Genomic DNA, 20,183 nt, shown 5'->3' on the forward strand with positions numbered 1-20,183 from the left:
ATGAAATGTATATATTTATAAACAAAATTTATGAATTTGTTTATAATTTTTTTATTAGCATATTATTTAGTTACGATTTAGCAAACAAAGAACGAATTTTTTATCACAAAAATCTTAGAGACAAATTTTAAATAAGGGATTATATCAAAATAGGAAAGTAAATAAGAGATTTTTATCAAAATAGGAAATGTAGTTTAGGCGGGAAAACTTAAAACTTTTCCTATTTTTTTAGTAAATAGGGGATGGAGGGGTAATTTTCCCGACTAACCACTCTAAATATATCAGTTAATGTTGCCTAAAATTAGTCCTAAATTGTATAAATTTGTCAACAATAAATGTTGAAGTAAAAATATTCCGCGAGAGTTTTTTCCTAATAAAATGCACTCCGTAATTAATTACTCATTTTGTCTCCTTCTCCATTCATAGAGTAAAACATTTTCCTATGTAGGTTGTTAAAACATTGCCTTCTTCTCCTTTCTCCGTCCTAAACTATTCGCAACTTCTTTCTTCTTCTTCTTCTTCTTCTTCTTTCCTATCGTACCCTCCAATTTGTTAGAACACACTTGATTGATGATGTCAAGTTTCATTGTTATTTGATTGTTTGCTTTTAGTGAAAATCGCTTAGTGTTTGAAGCAATCAATGGACTTCCAAGAAGGTTCAACATGATCGAGATGAAGTCAAGACAAAGATATTTCCTAGCCTTAGTCGAATGTTGTAAGAGTAAGTGTAACATTCTCATTTTGTCAAAGTGACTGCAAAACCATGCAACAGTGCGCCGGTTTCTGATACTACCATATGGAGGAATTTTATACGAAATGTTTAAGTGCTGAAATCTTTACAAATTTCATATTCTCAAAGGTTTAACATTTGCAATACAAAAGTGAAAACAAAAGTGCAAAATGAATTGACAAAACTCTCAAGTTGAATCCTCTAGATTCGTGCATTTTCTTTCACAAAATGATAAGGTTGGACTTGTCAAAGTTTAAAGCTAGAAAAACTTTTTACCAATTTGGTAAAATGTCACATGTTGAGTGTTTGGGGAAAAAATTTCTGAAAAATATTAAAGTTGTATGTTTAAGTCTAAACCTAATACTTATCATCACTCAAAGGCTACTTATTTAACTATTGGATTTAATTACTATAAGTTGTACTTCTTATATGATCAAATCCACTATAAATAGAAGTCTTTACTTCATTTATTACCTAAGACTTTTCAAAGTATTTATTGAGAAATCTTGCAAATCATTTGGACATTTAAAACGTTCTTATTTAAGTATTTGCAAAATGTTTTCAGTTTTGAAGTCTTCATTTGTATTCAAAAGCTGTGGACTTCCAAGTATCAGTTCGCTGCAATGTGACATAATGAGTTTGTTCCATGATTCTCGTGTTTAAGTCTTAATCGTGATCTCTATGTTCATTAAGTGAACCCTTAAGACTCAAAGACTCTGTAAATCCGTGAGATAGAACATATAAACTCTTGAAGCGGAGCGGCTTTAAGTTTGAGTGCAATCGTGTTAGATTGGCGAGTTATTTTCATTGTAAGGGTTTAGTTGTTGGAGTAAATTTCTAAACAAGCAATAAAATAACGGTTGAACGTAGATCTCGGAGTAGAGGCTGAAACAATTTTTAAAACATCGTTTGTTTGTTCATTTAATTTTACGTTCTCTTACTTTGCTATCTCTCATTTATACTTGTTGTCAGTTCTGAGTCACAGTCATCAATACTGTGACATAGAACTGTTGTATCTTCTTATGAACTTACATTTTATTAAGTTTCTCAGTTTCTCAAGTTTTGTTTTTTTAAAGTTATTCACTTAAGTTATCAATTAACTAACTTAAGAACAAATTTTAAAAAGGTACACTTAATTCACTTAGTCCTCCCTTTTAGGTGTTTATCGTTGCTAACCCTTCACAACTAGATTTTGCTAATTGGATTAAAATGGGAGAAAATCGAAAACCAGATTTTACTGATTGGATTAAAATGGGGTTTGATTAGAAGGTTAGTGATGTCCAGTCTTGGCAATGAGTTTGTCAAAGTAAAAATTTAGAAAATCCTTCATTAGATCAGTGAAATGTGGAAATCTTCCGTTTTTTAAACAGATGTTGGTAAATTCGAACAACTCTAATATCGTGACTGAGATTTCATCACTATAAACATTAGATGGATTGTTAAAACTTTCAAAAAGGGCCTAGTTAATATGATTGTTAAGATCAATCCCTAATATATTGAATCATATTTTAACGAAATAAACTTAATATGATTTCAAATGTTAATTAACATGTAAATAGTGATGTCTCATAGTGAACGGTTTTGCATTAGACTTATTATTATGAGACTTAATATGACAGAGAGTTTCACGATTGTATATTATTATTATTATTATATGTTTTAATTTTTTAAATCGGTATAAAATGCAAGGAACTGTAATTAAAATAAGATAAAATGAGAAAAACAATCAAGTTGACATCACAAATAGTAATATTATTACAGTATCATTTAACTAAAAGTCTTGTAATTTTTTACTCTTGTTCAAACTTTCCAATTTATAACACCCTAAGAAAGTTTACGAGTGATTATTTTCCTAAATTCATTATTTTCCTAATCTAGTATTTTTTATAATATTCACAGCAATATCATTAGAACTTTCCTAATACTATACAATATTGCAAGTATAAATATGACAATGATATTATGAATTTTTATACCTCAAATATTATAAAAATACTCGTCCTACTTCGGATGAATTAAAGCTTTATATACTTATATTATTTCATTCACTAAAGTTCCCGATTTCCGGTTTATATTATTTGAATTTATCATATACACGAGATTAGATTACATCTATAGATTTTAAAGAAGCAACATACATTCAAGTCTATAAGCACAAAATCATGAATGAGGTAAGAATTTATTTTGTCGTGTCTTATGTTTTTACAAGCTTTAGGTTGGTTTGATTATGTTTGTTTAATTGGTGTTGATAACTCTAGATATATATAGTTGCTACATATTATTTGCTATGAATATTTAAATCCATCCATCCTCATCATCTGTTTATCTTTTATAATATTTACGTGTAAGTATTTTAACCAAAACTAAACAAATAATTTGTGTACATGAACAGAAAGGGAGACAACTTTATTTGATAATGACTGATAAAGGAAACCCATATTCCCTACATCGGATTGAAGAACCACAAGTTACGTCAGGTGAAGATGAAGCAACTATTATAAATTTAGAGAAACCGTTGTTGGAGATGGATGGATCCATCTTTCCTCAACTGATGGCTTTTGCAGCGGTTGGTACGAGTATATTTATGGTAGGGGGTTTAGCCTATGATGAAGGAAAGAAAATATATCGTGCTTCTAAAAACGTATTTATTTATAATACAGACTCTTCTACTTTAGTTCCGGGACCAAAATTGAATTCTCCTTGCTCAAACTCTCACCCTATCACTTTGGGCTCAAAGTTATTTGTTTTGTCTAACATAATTTACACTAATTATCGTATGGATGATAAACCTAGCTTTGAGATGCTGGATACTGATGATCTTAAAAGTGGATGGTCTCCCTTGCCTTTACCGACATTCACAGTGGAGTCTGTGTTAACTGTTGATGCGCTTGCAGCGGTTTATGTTGGTGGTAGTAGTTGTTCGGGTGGTATTATAGTCTTGAGTATTTGTGATGCAGGGACTTATGTTTTTGATGTCGATAAGCAAGTGTGGAATTATGTGACGGATGAACTGTTACCTTTCGAGGAGATGGCTGTGTCATTACCACAGGATCCTTCTATCTGCTGTGCATATTCTTTGAAATCTCAAAGATTTTCGGCTTTTCGATTTTGTTATAGAAGGGATGAGAGGAATAGTGGGTTTCAAGTTGAAGAAATTCGGATTGACACTACTGATGATGATTTTTACTCGCCATTGTCAACAGAAATATGTTATCGTCCTAGAAAGACAGTTCCTGGCCCAGATGGCCTAATATATATTATCGATAGTGGTTCCTTATTTGAAAACCGGTATGTGGAGGTCAGTTCCCTCCAATTGTCCAATCTTAATCACGACTCTAATAACAAAGAACAGTCGTTGACGAGATGTGGTATGAAAAATAGGCACATTGCGGATATTGTAGATGAAGTTGAGATTACTAAGCTTGACTTGAACAAAGGACAATCGCTCAAGAGGGGTACGAATAAGAAGAAGCGGGTGGGACATGATGAAAAACGCGATGCGATTCTTGAAGTTGACTTAAGCAAAACTAAATCTTCGAAGAGAGAGAGGAAGAAGAGGGAAATGGGACATATAAAAGAAAAGAAAGAGGAGACAAAAGAGCTTACTTTGACTAGGAGATGGCGAAGGTGTTATTTTGCAGGTCCGGTTTGTGATCGTTTACTACATGTAGCTGCTGCGTTTGCTATCTAAGTAAAACTTTGCTGAATTCTACATAGAACTTTGCTGCTTAATTAATTAATCATCAGTGTCAAATTCGTGTTAAGAGTGTTGTACGCTGCTATTCAATGAATTTCATGGCGAAGTATGTAAGAATTCCGATAAAATAAGCATTCAATGGTCACAATTTCTTTGAAAGTTCAAACGATCTTTACCTTAATGGTTAACTAGCTCCAATTTAATTACAAAAACTAACCTTAATTACTAGTACAAAAAATGGCCTAATATTAGCCATCTCGACATCTCCATAAGTTCGTTATGCTCTTGTTCTTATAAAAGCCCTTTGTGACTTAAGCAAAGTCCTACAACAATTAGCCAATCAGTAAAAAACAAATGACATCAATCCTCGGCCCGATCAGTGACACCGTCTCCTGAAGAATCCACAGAAGAGTCTCCAAATACATCTTTGTACATTTCTTCCATCATAGGCTTCCATAATCTTACTCAAAGCCAAGCGCGCAAGATAGCAACAGAGGTCTCTGGCAGTCCGCGAATGGGACGCCAGGCTTGACGGTGTGTGCCTTGGATAAGCCCAATTTGTTGGAGAGTTAACCGGCTGTTATTAGTCTGACCTTCTTGGCTCAACAGGCTTAGATGGGATACTCCAGTTCCTAACCTACCCCAACAAAAACTAACGACATTTTTTCCAAGGAAACCTAACCGACTTGATTCTTGAAGAGCTCCAAACAGTGCTCTTGATCCAAATTCCGACTCCAAAACTTCTTGTAGTATTCCGGATACGTGAAACCCTTGTACACAGCCGGTGATCCGTCGACCAGGAGGGCTGGTGGAGCACTGATTATTGCATCATCCGCGGGACAAAGGAATGAAGCCACCGATATTCTAGCTGTGCAAGTATTCACTACTGCTCTGTGCCATACACTCTTGTATATTCCATTGCTCAATGCCTACATGGTTCCCAATTAGTTTTAACCGAATTTCACCGATATACTCGGTCTGGCTTAATCATTTATTTACCCTTTATGTTTATACGTGGTGTTAGAACACTTGGTTGATGATGCCAAGTTTCATTATGATTTAATTGTTTACCTCTTAGTAAGTTTTAGCAAATTGAAGCATCCCATGGTTGCTTAAAGAAGTTCAAGATGATCAAGATAAAGGACAAGTCAAGCATGCCCATAGTCTAGAAGAAATGTTGTAAACGAGGTAGTTAAGCATATTTCTTTTGCGCATAAGTTATGGCAAAACCATGCAAATGATTCATGAGATCTGTTGCACCATGGTTTCTAGTACCAACGTATGGAGATTTTTCGGGAAAATTAACAAGTGTTTGAAACTCTTTAAAAAGCTTTTCTATGGTTAAAACAAACACTATTTTAAACTGAAGAACAAAAGGAATATGTTTGCACAATAGCCAATCCCATGTGTGCAAGTTGATTTCTTCATGCTAAAAACAAGACTAATGTTTTCTTTACTTTATGGGGAACACCCCTTTTTACCTTAAAAGAAATGCAACCACCTTGAGTCTCTCAAAGAATGTTTGCTCTGCATATTCCTAAGATGAAAACACACGCTGCAAGCTTATGGGTGTTAGATTAAAGTAGTAACTCCTACATACTACCTTCTTCTATAAATAGCCAACTCATGTTTTCATTTATGGTAAGACTTGGAAAGAGCTTTTCACTGTAAAACACTTTGCAAAACCTTTCAGCATTAAAGGCTTTGTTATTCAATCATTTGCAAAACTGTTTTCTGTTTTTCAAAAGTCTTCAACTGTTTTTCAAAGCCGTAATAATCTCCAAGGTACTAGTTCGCTTAAAACTGTTGCATAAACGAATATGTTCAATGATTCTCGTGTTTAGGTCTTAATTGTAATCTCCATGTTCTTAAGTGAACCACTGAGATTCTGACTCTGTAAACCGTTGAGATAGAACCTTAAGTCTTGAAGCGGAGTAGCCTCGAGCAAATAGAAAGTCTTGAAGCGGAGTAGCATTAAGCATTGCAACCGGAGTAGGTTGGCGAGTTATTTCATTGTAATGGTTTAGTTAAGTTTGAGTAAATTTCTAAACAAGCAATAAAATAACGGTTGGACGTAGGCTCCGGAGTAGGAGCTGAACCAATTTTTAAAACACTGTCTTGTTCGTCTATTTACTCTCGTGCTCTAGTATCACTTCTTTTTTACACGTTGATCTCACTCTCAGTGCCGTGCAACAGTCTCTCATACTGTTGCATAGACCTGCTGTACCGTTTGTAAACTTACAACTCATTGAGTTTCTCAAACTCGTATTAATAGATCCTACTTGTGTTAGTCATTAACCAAGTAAAGGAGAAAATTTTTAAAAGGTACACCTAATTCACCCCCTCCCCCTCTTAGGTGTTTATCGTTCTTAACTCTTCAATTGGTATCAGAGCCTCGGCTCTTGATATTGGTTAAAACCAAAGAGTTGATCCCCTAGTTATGGACGATTCAAAACATACTAAGTATCCCATCTTTAAGGGAGAAAACTATGCCTGGTGGAAACATCGCATGGAGCACTATGTTAAAAGTACGGACTACGAGTGTTGGTTGATCATTCAAAATGGTCCCTTCAAAATTGAGGTGACTAATGCCGATGGCACTAAGTCTATCAAAAGCGAGGACAAATATGTTGAGGCTGATTATAGAAAGGTCGAGAAAAACTCTAAAGCCATGTCCATCCTTCAATATGGCATCGGTGAACAAGAGATCAACCGGATATCCGGTTGTGACTCAAGAAAAAGAAATTTGGGACACCCTAAACCTTGCTTATGAGGGAACGTCACAAGTCAAAAAATATCGTGTTGATCTTCTCATGCAACAATATGAGATGTTCAACATGGGTAAAGATGAGTCAATTAATAGTCTGTCTTCTCGTTTCTCTAGTATTGTTAATGACCTCAAGAGTCTAGGTAGAAACTTTGAATCCGAGGATGTAGTACGTAAAATCCTTCGTAGCCTATCTGAAAAATGGCAACCAAAGGTTACGGCTATTGAGGAAGCAAAAGACCTCTCTTTGTTATCCCTTGATGAACTTATGGGCTCACTCATGGCTCATGAGTTAACTCTCATGAAGCGATCCGGTGAAAGCTCTAAAGGGAAAGGACTTGCTCTTTATGCTCTCTCAAGTGATGAGGAGGATGAAGATGATGAGTTTGCAATGTTCACCAAAAACATTGTTGGCATGATAAATGGTCGAAACTCTCAAAGGCCTAATAACTATACTAACAAGCGACGCTTTCCCAAGAGAAAGTCTACCTCCACTGTTGGTTGCTTCAAATGTGGTGACAAAGGTCACCAAATCAAAGAATGCCCAAAGTGGAATGACATTAAGTCTAAAGAAAAGCGTGAGTTTGCTAAAAGAGAATACAAAAGCAAAGTAATAACTGCCATTTGGGGAATGTCCGATTCGATGAGGATGATGTCCTTGAGGAAGAATTGGATGCCAAACTTAGTATCTCGTCTCAGTCAAGCAATGATGTTCCAAAGTCAACAAAGAAAGAAAATGTCAAATGTCTTATGGCTCATTCAGTGGACTCAGATTTGATTGACCTTGAGGTAAATAAACTCAAGAAAAAGGTTCGATCTTTCTCTAAAGACAAGATCTGTCATCTCTTAGATCAATTCATAGATAAGTGTCGTATCCAAAGTAATAAATTAGAGGCTATGCAAACTGAAATTGAGGATATAGCTGAAGAAAATGTTGGTCTAAAAGAATGTCTAAATGAAGTAGATCAACCTAGTTCATCTTTGAGTCTTGAAAAGGAGATTAAAAACTCAGAAAACAGAATCATTTCTTGCTAAAAAGGTTGATGAAATACATATAACAAATCAATACAAAGCTGCATCTGGGTCTAACAAGGGAGAAGACTCTCTTGACAAAACTGTGTTCTCACTAACCAAAGAACGTGACCAACTCTTGATTGATCTTACAACATGTCAAAATGAAAAAGAAGATCTTATCAAAATATCTGAAATGCTAAATGATGAGTCAAGTCATGCTAAAAGTGCCTTAGATCGAGTGCAAAACTCAAATGATGATCTTCTAGTTCAAATTGAAACTTTGAAAAGGGTTGAACAAATCCATGCAACAAATGATGAAACTGTTGCATCTGAGTCTATGAAGGAAATTGAGACTCTCACAAAACATGTGTCTTCACTAACTAAAGAACGTGACTCCACGTTAGCTGACCTCACCCTGTGCAAAAAAGATAACAAGCAACTTGAGCAAATTGGATTCTTGCTTAGTGTAAGTAAAGCATGCTAAACATGCGTTTGACAAAGTAGGTAAATTAAATCTTGATCATCTTGCTAAAATTGACAAACTAACTAAAGAGCTAGATGAAGCTAAAATGTTCTACTTGAAATGGGAAGGAAGTCAGAATGTCTTGGAGTTTCTTCTAAAACAATCTCAAGAATATGAAAACCGTGCAAAAAATGGTGGACTTGGTTTCAAGTGCAACAGTTCTACGCACTGTTGCACTCGAAATCAAGACCCAAGCATAACTGATTTTCGAAGAAGAAAGTATGCTGGCCTTCCTGAGTACATTATCTGCAATTACTGTGGTAAAACTGGTCATGAGTTCAATGGTTGTGAAAAGAGAGTCCTCGACCTAGAAAGAAGTACTAAAGTGGTTAAAAATGTTCATACTAGAGGGAAAGAAGTCAAGAAAGGTGTCGTCAAGAAGGAACCCAAACTTGTTTGGGTTCCTAAACTAACTGTTTAATCTCTTGTAGGCATTAGCGAAAGCGGCGCAGCAATTGGTACTTAGATAGTGGATGTTCGTCACATGACGGAGATGAAAACCAATTCCTTTCGCTAGAAGCCTACGATGGTGGCATGGTGACCTTCGGTGACAACAAACGAGGTGAAATCATTGGTATTGGAAAAGTTGGTAAGTCAAGGTCACTATGTGTCGACAAAGTGTTGCTTGTCAAAGGTTTGAAACACAATCTTCTAAGCATATCACAATTGTGTGATCGAGGTAACATCGTTGAATTTCTTGCTAGTGAATGCAGAATAATTGATGGAAAAACAAAAGAACTCATTCTTCAAGGTAAACGTGTCAAAGATGTTTACATGACTAACTTATACTCATTGTCAAGTCAAACACTATCATGCATGAGTGTCCAAAAGAATGACCCTTGGCTTTGGCACAAACGACTTGGTCATGTAAATGCTAAAACACTTAACACCCTTAAGAGGCTTGATTTAGTTGATGGCATTCCTAACATCAAATTTGAATTCAAATCACTTTGTGACGATTGTGTTAAAGGCAAACAAGTAAAATGCTCCTTTAAATCCAAAAAGATTGTTAGCACTTCCTTACCTCTTGAACTTATTCACATAGACTTATGTGGACCAATGCGTATTGTTAGTAAAGGTGGAAGTCGCTATATTTGTGTCATTGTTGATGATTTTACAAGATTTGTTTGGCTTCTTTTCTTAAGCTCTAAAGATCAAACTTTCGATGAGTTCGTAATTTGGGTTAAAAAGGTCCAAAACAAATTTGGTTATAAACTTGTCTCCTTGAGATCCGACCATGGAACCGAATTTGAGAATTTATCATTTGAGTCCTATTGCAATGAGTACGGTATTAGCCACAATTTCTCGGCCGCAAGAACTCCTCAACAAAACGGGGTTGTGGAACGAATGAATCGAACTCTTGAAAATATGGCTAGGACAATGCTCATTAGCTCTAAAGTACCAAGAAATTTTTGGGCAGAGGCCGTGAACACATCTTGTTACATCTATAATCGAGTCATGATTAGAAAAATCATCGAGAAAACTCCTTATGAATTACTACGAGGAAGAAAACCTAACATCTCACATTTAAAATGCTTTGGTAGTAAATGTTTTGTGCACAATAATGGAAAAGATAACCTAGGCAAATTTGATGCTCGTAGCGATGAAGGTGTTTTTGTTGGTTATTCTGATCATAGTAAAGCCTACAAAGTTTATAACAAGAGAACCATGAAAATGGAAGAAAGCGTTCATATAATATTTGACGAATCTAGTCTCTTTGTTTCAAAAACACAGGTTAATAATGAAGATGATGATGAGGAAGACGATGACTTTGAAATTGGAATGATACGTCATGACATGGATCAAGTAGTGGAAGAAGCTGAACAACAGTTGGAGCCACCGTCACATGAGGAGGCTGACCAGAATTCAGGGGGAATTAACCCTCCCTCATCTCAAAGTGAAGCTAGCTCATCCAGGGGGAATGAGGAGTGTAGTGAACCAATCACTAACCAAATTGAAACCAATCCACAAACACACTCACACAATATTCCCCATGCAAGCGATTCATCGACACATTGTTGCATCGAACCAACCAAAGCAGATGAAACTTCTAACATCCTTGCTCCAAAGAAATGGAAGCATCAAGGCTCCCATCCTCTATCAAACTTAACCAGTGACCTTACCTCGGGAATAAAAACAGATCATCACTCCAAAACCTTTGTGCTTTTGAAGCATTCATTTCACAAATTGAACCCACAAATATCACAATGGCACTAACCGATGAATATTGGGTCACGGCTATGCAAGAGGAATTGGAGCAATTTGAGAGAAACAAGGTATGGCATCTGGTCCCTAGACCATCTCAACGTACTGTAATTGGTACGAGATGGGTCTATCGCAACAAGCTTGATGATGTTGGAGAAATCCTAAGAAATAAAGCTAGACTAGTGGTACAAGGGTTTAATCAACAAGAAGGGATTGATTACGATGAAACCTTTGCACCAGTAGCTAGGCTTGAAGCCATACGAATGCTCGTAGCCTTTGCATCTCATATTGGTATAAAACTTTTTCAAATGGATGTTAAAACTGCTTTCTTAAATGGCTATCTTGAAGAAGAAGTTTTTGTCGAACAACCCCCGGGCTTTTTAAACAATGAGTTCCCTAATCACGTATTCAAACTTGACAAAGCACTTTACGGTTTAAAACAGGCTCCCCGAGCCTGGTATGATAGGCTTTCTAAATTTCTATTAGAAAACGGCTTTGTACGTGGTTCGGTTGATAAGACGTTGTTTATCAAGTCACAGTCAGAGGAACTGTTGCTTGTGCAAGTATATGTTGATGACATTATTTTCGGTGCAACTAACAACATTCTTTATAAGTACTTTTCGGATCTTATGACTTCACGAATTTGAAATGAGCATGATGGGAGAACTTGGATTTTTCCTTGGTCTTCAAATTAAGCAAAATGAAAAAGGGACTATGATTCACCAACAAAAGTACTTAAAAGAAATGATAAGTAAGTTTGGGTTAACTAGCTCGAATCCTATGCCTACACCTATGATTGCCAAGCTTAATCTGGACAAGGACGAAAATGGTAAGAGTGTTAGTGAAAGGGTATATCGAGGTATGATCGGTTCATTGCTTTATTTAACCGCTAGTCGACCCGACATACAATTTAGTGTATGTGTGTGTGCTCGTTTCCAATCAAATCCTAAAGAATCACACTTCAAAGCCGTTAAACGGATTTTTAGGTATTTGATTGGAACACAAGGTTTATACCTTTGGTACCCAACTCACTATGACATTGATCTTGTAGGATTTTCAGATGCAGATTATGCAGGGAGTTCATTGGATAGAAAAAGCACCTCGGGTATTGCCACCTTCTTAGGACCGTGCCTTATCTCATGGGCATCCAAGAAGCAAAATACCGTTGCTCTATCCACGGCCGAAAGTGAGTACGTAAGTGCCGCTCTTTGTTGTGCTCAAATTCTTTGGGTACGACAACAATTGCGTGATTACGGTCTTATCTTCGAAACTACTCCTATATTTTGTGATAATACAAGTGCCATTAACATCTCGAAAAATCCAATACAACATTCTAGGACTAAGCACATTGATATAAGGCATCATTTTTTACGTGATCAAGTGGAAAAAGGAAATATATGTCTAAACTTCTGTAGAACGGAAAATCAAATTGCGGATATTTTTACAAAACCGTTAGAAAGAGAACAATTCGTAAAACTTCGGTTGGAAATTGGTTTGTTAGGCGACATGTGACATAAATTAAAATTATCTCTCCTATATGATTGACTAGAGATGAAATGATGCCTATGTGTTCTCAAGTTTAAAATGTCTAAATTGCTATATAAACAAATGTGCCGAAACAATTGCATTGGAACTCTCTATTTTGCATTAGAATTATTGTGCATTGAGTCTTGTGCCTACTACTTTATGTCTAATCCAAAACACATCCTACAATATGCTTCCACCTATGTCATCCTTGTCCCCACTTTACTCCACCTCAACTCTTACCCACTCCCTCTTTAATACCCCAACCGTCCATCAAAATCCCACTTTCCCATTTACCCACAACTCACTTCAACACTAAAAAATTCCCTCAACCTCTTTCATCTCCCAAAACCGTCAAAACCATCACCCACATAAATGGCTCCCAAAAAATCAAAAAGAAAAGAACTTCAAAATCTTAGAAATACTTTCAACCCCAAATACATAGCCTTGACAAAAAATGGCCCGCAATCCCGCAAGCATTGAAAAATCCGACAAACCCACCCCGTCTCCTACCAAGCCGCCAACAGTCAAACCAAGTGTTGCACGAAAAAAATCCGTGGCTGTCAGAGGAAGAGGCCGTGGTAGAGGAGGCCGTGGTGGATTAAAAAGAAGTCCACCAATCTCCTTAATGTTGGACTCCAATGTTGATGTTGATTCCGAGGAAGAAGAGGAGGTAATGGTTACTCTTTGTTGTTGAAGAAGAGAAAGAAAAAGAGGTTGTTGATCTTTGTTGAAGAGAAAAATGATGATAAGGAAGAAAAAGATGAGGAAAGAGAGAAAGAAATTGAAAAAGAAAAGGAAACAATGAGCGACAACAATCTTGAAAAATTGATCCCCCAAATCAAGATTAAACGGAAGTCCTTCATGAGAAAGAGGCCACTCCCAACATCGAAAACATCAATAAACCCCCAAATGAAGACACTGTTGATGATGATTTCGAACCCCTTTTTCCCAAAAACTCCAAAACAAAATCCCAAATTAAAATCACCGAACTGTTTGGTGATGATGACGATACTGTCAATAAAACCCCTACCCAGCCAAAGACAAAATCTACAGTCGGTCCCAAAAGAAAGAAGGAACCTAAGTCACGAACGGCTAAAAAGCCGAGGTACCAACGGAAGAAGGAGGTGGTCCTTCCAATGGAAGAGGATGATGTCATTGAGGATAAAGTTCCTCTCAATACATGCACGGAGTTGATGGTCACCGTCCATGATGAGCCATTCAAAAACGAGGTCCTTGCTCATCTCAACTCTCTTGGCCTTCCTGATGACACCTCGGACTACATCACGGCATACTTGCATCTTTGCTTCCCATGGGAGACGCTACAAGAAAACATGGTATGATTCTTCCCGGCTTTTGCATTCTTCAAATCGCTATTATTGGTCAAGGGTGGTTTAATCTCCTCGACAAACACTCTCCGGTGTATCTGTCGAGTTGATTGATTCTATCTGTGATCAAGTTGATATTGCTTACAGTAATCTCTCGGCATTTATCAACCAAACACCTTTTGTCTTGACCATTGATCAACTTGCCTCCTACCTTGAGGTTAAAACCGAGGGTCTTACCACCTTTCCTAAGACCACCTGGGGTGATATTGATGAGACCATGGCTAGTGAGGTTATGAGAACCCTTCGACCCGACAATGGCAGTGGCACCACCAACATATACGCCTATGAACTTCTAGCTCCTCACCGTTTCACCTTTAACCTTGTTCACCGAGCCATCTTACCAAGTAATAACAGTAGGGGACGATGCTCTCTCCTTGAGATGCTCCTCATTCACCACATTATCAAACATCGTCCCATCAACCTACCCCAATTAATCTTTCACCGTATCAATGAGATTGCCCCCGACCTCCAAAAAGAGAAATTTGACAAGAAAACCGTGATTCCATACGGTATGTGGTTGTCCATTGTCTTCATGAAAATGAAGATAGTCATGAAAGGTAGCCCCGGTATTGAAAAACTCAGTGATGACATGACCATGGGTTTGCTTTCTCAAATGACTTTGGCAATCAACAATGGTAAGTTAACCCGCAAGTTCTCGGGCAGAGGCAAAACTGGTGCAACAGTTACTTCAACTGGTGAAATGGGTGTTGTTCTCCGTAAGTTAGACAAACTTATGAACATGGTGTCCAAATTGGTCGTGGATAATGAGACTCTTAAGGAAGATGTTGCTGAGCTCAAAACCCTGAATGAAGATCTTATTGAGCGTGTGCAAGCTCTTGGTAGTCATGTGTCCGATGATGAATAAGGCAGCCTTACCTACCATTGCCTTCCTATCCTTTTGACTCTCTGTTCTTAATTCTTATGCAAACTGGACTGTTTCTTTTCTCTTATTTCGCACACTTGTTGTTGGTTTAATTTTGTACTACTTGAACATGTTATCGTCTTTCTCTTGATGATGTCAAGAGGGGGAAGTAGTTAAATTATGTGTTTATGTGTTAACTAACAACTCTTCGGCTAACGTTCACCGTAATTCTGTCTTAGCTATGATGATTAAACGTTCTACTTAGGCCAAGCATGTTGACCCTCACTCACCTTGATCATGTTTAATTGATGCTCTTACTATTTGGCTCAAAGACCGACCCACCATGGGCTTAGGGGGAACTTCACATATTTAAAACTTGCCATCATCAAAGGGGGAATTTGTTAGAACACTTGGTTGATGATGCCAAGTTTCATTATGATTTAATTGTTTACCTCTTAGTAAGTTTTAGCAAATTGAAGCATCCCATGGTTGCTTAAAGAAGTTCAAGATGATCAAGATAAAGGACAAGTCAAGCATGCCCATAGTCTAGAAGAAATGTTGTAAACGAGGTAGTTAAGCATATTTCTTTTGCGCATAAGTTATGGCAAAACCATGCAACAGTTCATGAGACTGTTGCACCATGGTTTCTAGTACCAACGTATGGAGATTTTTCGGGAAAATTAACAAGTGTTTGAAACTCTTTAAAAAGCTTTTCTATGGTTAAAACAAACACTATTTTAAACTGAAGAACAAAAGGAATATGTTTGCACAATAGCCAATCCCATGTGTGCAAGTTGATTTCTTCATGCTAAAAACAAGACTAATGTTTTCTTTACTTTATGGGGAACACCCCTTTTTACCTTAAAAGAAATGCAACCACCTTGAGTCTCTCAAAGAATGTTTGCTCTGCATATTCCTAAGATGAAAACACACGCTGCAAGCTTATGGGTGTTAGATTAAAGTAGTAACTCCTACATACTACCTTCTTCTATAAATAGCCAACTCATGTTTTCATTTATGGTAAGACTTGGAAAGAGCTTTTCAGAAAACACTTTGCAAAACCTTTTCAAAGCATTAAAGGCTTTGTTATTCAATCATTTGCAAAACTGTTTTTCTGTTTTCAAAAGTCTTCAACTGTTTTTCAAAGCCGTAATAATCTCCAAGGTACTAGTTCGCTTAAAATCATTTGCATAAATGAATATGTTCAATGATTCTCGTGTTTAGGTCTTAATTGTAATCTCCATGTTCTTAAGTGAACCACCGAGATTCGACTCGTAAACCGTTGAGATAGAACCTTAAGTCTTGAAGCGGAGTAGCCTCGAGCAAATAGAAAGTCTTGAAGCGGAGTAGCATTAAGCATTGCAACCGGAGTAGGTTGGCGAGTTATTTCATTGTAATGGTTTAGTTAAGTTTGAGTAAATTTCTAAACAAGCAATAAAATAACGGTTGGACGTAGGCTCCGGAGTAGGAGCTGAACCAATTTTTAAAACACTGTCTTGTTCGTCTATTTACTCTCGTGCTCTAGTATCACTTCTTTTTTACACGTTGATCTCACTCTCAGTGCCGTGCAACAGTCTCTCATACTGTTGCATAGACCTGCTGTACCGTTTGTAAACTTACAACTCATTGAGTTTCTCAAACTCGTATTAATAGATCCTACTTGTGTTAGTCATTAACCAAGTAAAGGAGAAAATTTTTAAAAGGTACACCTAATTCACCCCCTCCCCCTCTTAGGTGTTTATCGTTCTTAACTCTTCACGTGGGATTATTTAATTAAAGGTAAACAAATGTTTACTTTTGTCTCATTGCCTTTATCATGTGACACATCATCATCCTTGATATAATAAATTGGTTGCAATATATATCAGACTGATGAGGTGTCACATGGATAAGAGGACGGGGAGTCACTACTAGTGCCAGAGGGGGTAATTGATTTATTTATTTAGTATCAATTACAGAATTAAGTTTAAATCAAACCTCTATCTGGTCTCCAATATTGATGACAAACGCGTCGGGTTGAGGCTTCACAGCAACCCATTTGTCACCTTTGAGGATTTGAAGGCCAGACACCTCCAAATCTTGAAGAAGTACGGTTAAGGTATTTGGGTCGGTATGACCGGGCAACCCGTATGTCATTTCCGGCTCAGGACATGGCGGGTAATAATTGATGGCCATATGCTGTCCTTGATCACCTACGACATTGGGTATGTAGCTCTTCTCCAAGCCCAAGCTCTCTGATATCAGTTCTTCAATCCTAATACCGAGCTCTCGAACTTCCCTACAATAGTTGCTTACTATTTCCCTGCCAAGTTCATACACCATGTAACTTGTTACCCAATCGATTAAAGTGTGTGTTTTCATCAATTGTCGCATAATAAGCTCCACGTTAGATTTTCAGTCTAAAGTGAATTTTTTTTCTTAGCAATGTTCTCATTTATATTAATAGGGGCAAGTGAATAATACATATTCTCTCTGCTCCGATCATTTGTTTACCTTATTTATCCTCACTAATGAGTGTTTTAATCAAAGATAAACAAATGATTGGGACGAAGAAAATACGTCCTATCTTTATCATATTGACAATTTGACATGATATAAGTTCTTCAATCCTAATCCCGAGCTCTCGATAAATCAATCTACTTGTAAGAGAATACAAACAATTTGTATGCTTATCAATTGCTCTGCCCAGTCTTGCTTTTATAGGGCAATATGGTTTATGGTTTTCAAGTTCAAGTCCCTTTTTTAATTGTTTGTCAACAGAACTGCCTTTGTAGACAAAGTTATTAAGCTATCAAGTAATCGAACTCCTCTCCGTGCGATTTTTATGTTAATACATACAACAATTTGTACTCCGTAGTTTATTTATACCATTTGTTTGAGTACGGAAAGGGTGTTCAAATTTGAGATCTCTGCTTAAGTTAAAATAACCCTTTACAAGCTTATCTAAGTAGGCATATGGGTTAATTTGTAAATACTCGTAATTTTATTTATCATAATATGTCATGAATATAAATAGAGTTGCTGATTTTAAATTAGTAGTCTCTATTACGGAGTATGAATTATAAATTACTACGTACTCCGTATTAGTTATAAAAAAAATAAAATGTTTGATAAAGTCGATTGTAGGACATGTGGAATAGCTCATACAAGAAAGAGCAAACTTTTGATACTTGGAAATAACTTTCATTATAAGTTTGACGTATGTAAGTCATAGGATGATACGAGGTATGTTTAACTGTTTATACAAACTCTTTTAAGTTTGACGTATGTAAGTCATACGACAACTAATACAATGTATAGTTAATTGTTTATACAAACCCATTATTTTAAAATTGTACTAATATAGTACAATTCATTACGAGGTATGTCTTATACGAAGTGCTCCATTTTATCTGTTCTAGGATGGGAAAGGGTGGTGCCCAATTCATAAAAAATGTCATTCAAATAATACCAAATTTTGCTTTGTATTTTCATCTATTTAATTACTTTGTATTTAGTTATTTATTATACACATATTTCTCCATACTTATTTATTTTTAGAAATTGTTTATTACTCTCCAAATTCAATTTGAATTTGGAAAATAATTATACTCTCCAAATTCAAATAAATTGTACATACTTTTATAAATGTATATGAGTTATATTTTAATTCAACATATAATTTATTTAAAAAGAAAGAATATGAAGTGTAGACAATTTAATTCAATTAATCGACATGACTTCTCATTTCGCAAACACGTTTAAAATAGATAATTTGTAGTGAAGGGAGTATTTCTTCGAGCAAAGGTTAACAATTTCAAAACCGAAAAACATTAGTACGGAGTATGATTTATTCAGCACAAATTCTCATTTGTGACAGTCGATATCCGTCACAAGCTTGTAATGGGTCAAATATTACTTACATGAATAGATAAGACAAAAAGTAAAATGTATATCCGTCACAAACTTGTGATAAATGCAACTTGCAACGTGTTTGTGAAACGAAAAGCCATGTCAATTGAATGAATTAAATTGTCTACATATACACACCTCGTATTAATCGTCCAACAACTTAGATACATCAAGCTTATTTTCAAGTATCAAAAGTTGGTGACCTCAATCTTACCATTCTATTTTCAATTTCATGTTTCCAACAACTTTGGGAATTGAATTCAGTGATTTCCGAACGGATTTATGAAATTAGAATTAATATTGAGTTTGAACATTTAGATTTATTCAATTAAATCCATAAAATTGGAATAAATCAGCATTTCTAAACATTATGTGAAATAATTTATATTAACATTTTTTACTATTTTTTTTTACTCCCTCTATCTCATTTTTAATAGCTTTAATTATAAATAAGTGTTAAAATGATAAAAACTAGATCCTTATGATAAAATATTTATACTCGTCGAAAACATTGATTTTCTTTATTTTAATTTTTGATACACAAAATTGGTTTTTCTTATGAAAAGACAATGAGTATGCACAATTTTTTTTGTTGAAAACGGGTATATCTGTCTTAAACATAAAATGAGTCAAACTATTAGAAGAGACAAAAAACAGGCCACAAAAAACATACTCTGTAATGCCTTGGAAATGGAAAAACTTGTCTATCGAAAAACAAAAAAAATAAGTTTAGAAGTGACTCGTTTAACCATTAGACGGGTATTTTTTGTCTTAGGAAGGTCAACTGATGAGTATAAATAGATTGTGCATCTCAAATTAGAAAAATCATTAATCTTTTTAATTTGAGTTGTAATTTTCGAGACACAATTTTTACTAGTACTTGTGTAATAATAGTAAAACTTTCTAAATTAAGCCGCACAATTTCCGAAACATCAGTACAAGCATATTTGTTTTAAGGGTTTTTAACATGACACAGATCAAACAATAAAATGAGACAAAAAAGTAGAATGTCTAGTAAATGACAAAAAAAAAACTTGTACATTTGAGTTACTCCCTCCTTTCAAATCCAAAAACATCATTTCCTTTTTTAGGCTTCTATACATTTATTAATACGTAAATTATAACGTAATCTTTAATTTTACACTAAAAAAACATAAAATTTGTACATTTTTATTGTATTTACAAGGCAAATCAATATGACTATATTTTTTCATTATATATTGGAAGCAATATCGAAGATTCTCTTTGATTTGTGATTTGTGAATAGTGTTAGAACTAGTATTACGCGGTATTTATAGAGTTCTTATTTTTATATTACTAAATCATACTCTCTCCCATCTAGACCAAAGATTACAGTTGTTTTATCACACTTGTCGAGACACGTTTTGTAACGTGCATATCTTTAGTTACACATTATTAAAAATTATAAAAATTTGATATTCTTATAGCATTCATGACGATAAATCAAATAAGATCTCACATGACTATATTTTGTCTTATAGATTAAGAATAATATCAAAGATTTCCTACGACCAAGAATAGTGCCAAAAATCAACTGTAACCTTTGGTCTGCATCAGAGGG

General features: G+C 35.6%; 1 protein-coding gene across 1 annotated transcript in view; it reads right to left on the reverse strand.

Moving 5' to 3' along the window:
- Positions 1–4,555: 4,555 nt before the first annotated feature.
- The window catches only part of LOC141586325 (protein DOWNY MILDEW RESISTANCE 6-like), a 48,842-nt gene continuing 33,214 nt past the window's right edge, over positions 4,556–20,183 (reverse strand). Inside the window, exons 3-4 of the mRNA XM_074407517.1 lie at positions 16,688–17,012; positions 4,556–5,356 (exon numbers count right to left, since the gene is read on the reverse strand). Coding sequence (XP_074263618.1) covers positions 5,105–5,356; positions 16,688–17,012 — 577 coding nt within the window. The 3' untranslated portion in view covers positions 4,556–5,104. The remainder of the gene's footprint in view (positions 5,357–16,687; positions 17,013–20,183) is intronic.

Source organism: Silene latifolia, chromosome 6 (assembly GCF_048544455.1).
Source record: "Silene latifolia isolate original U9 population chromosome 6, ASM4854445v1, whole genome shotgun sequence".
NCBI classification, from domain to species: domain Eukaryota; kingdom Viridiplantae; phylum Streptophyta; class Magnoliopsida; order Caryophyllales; family Caryophyllaceae; genus Silene; species Silene latifolia.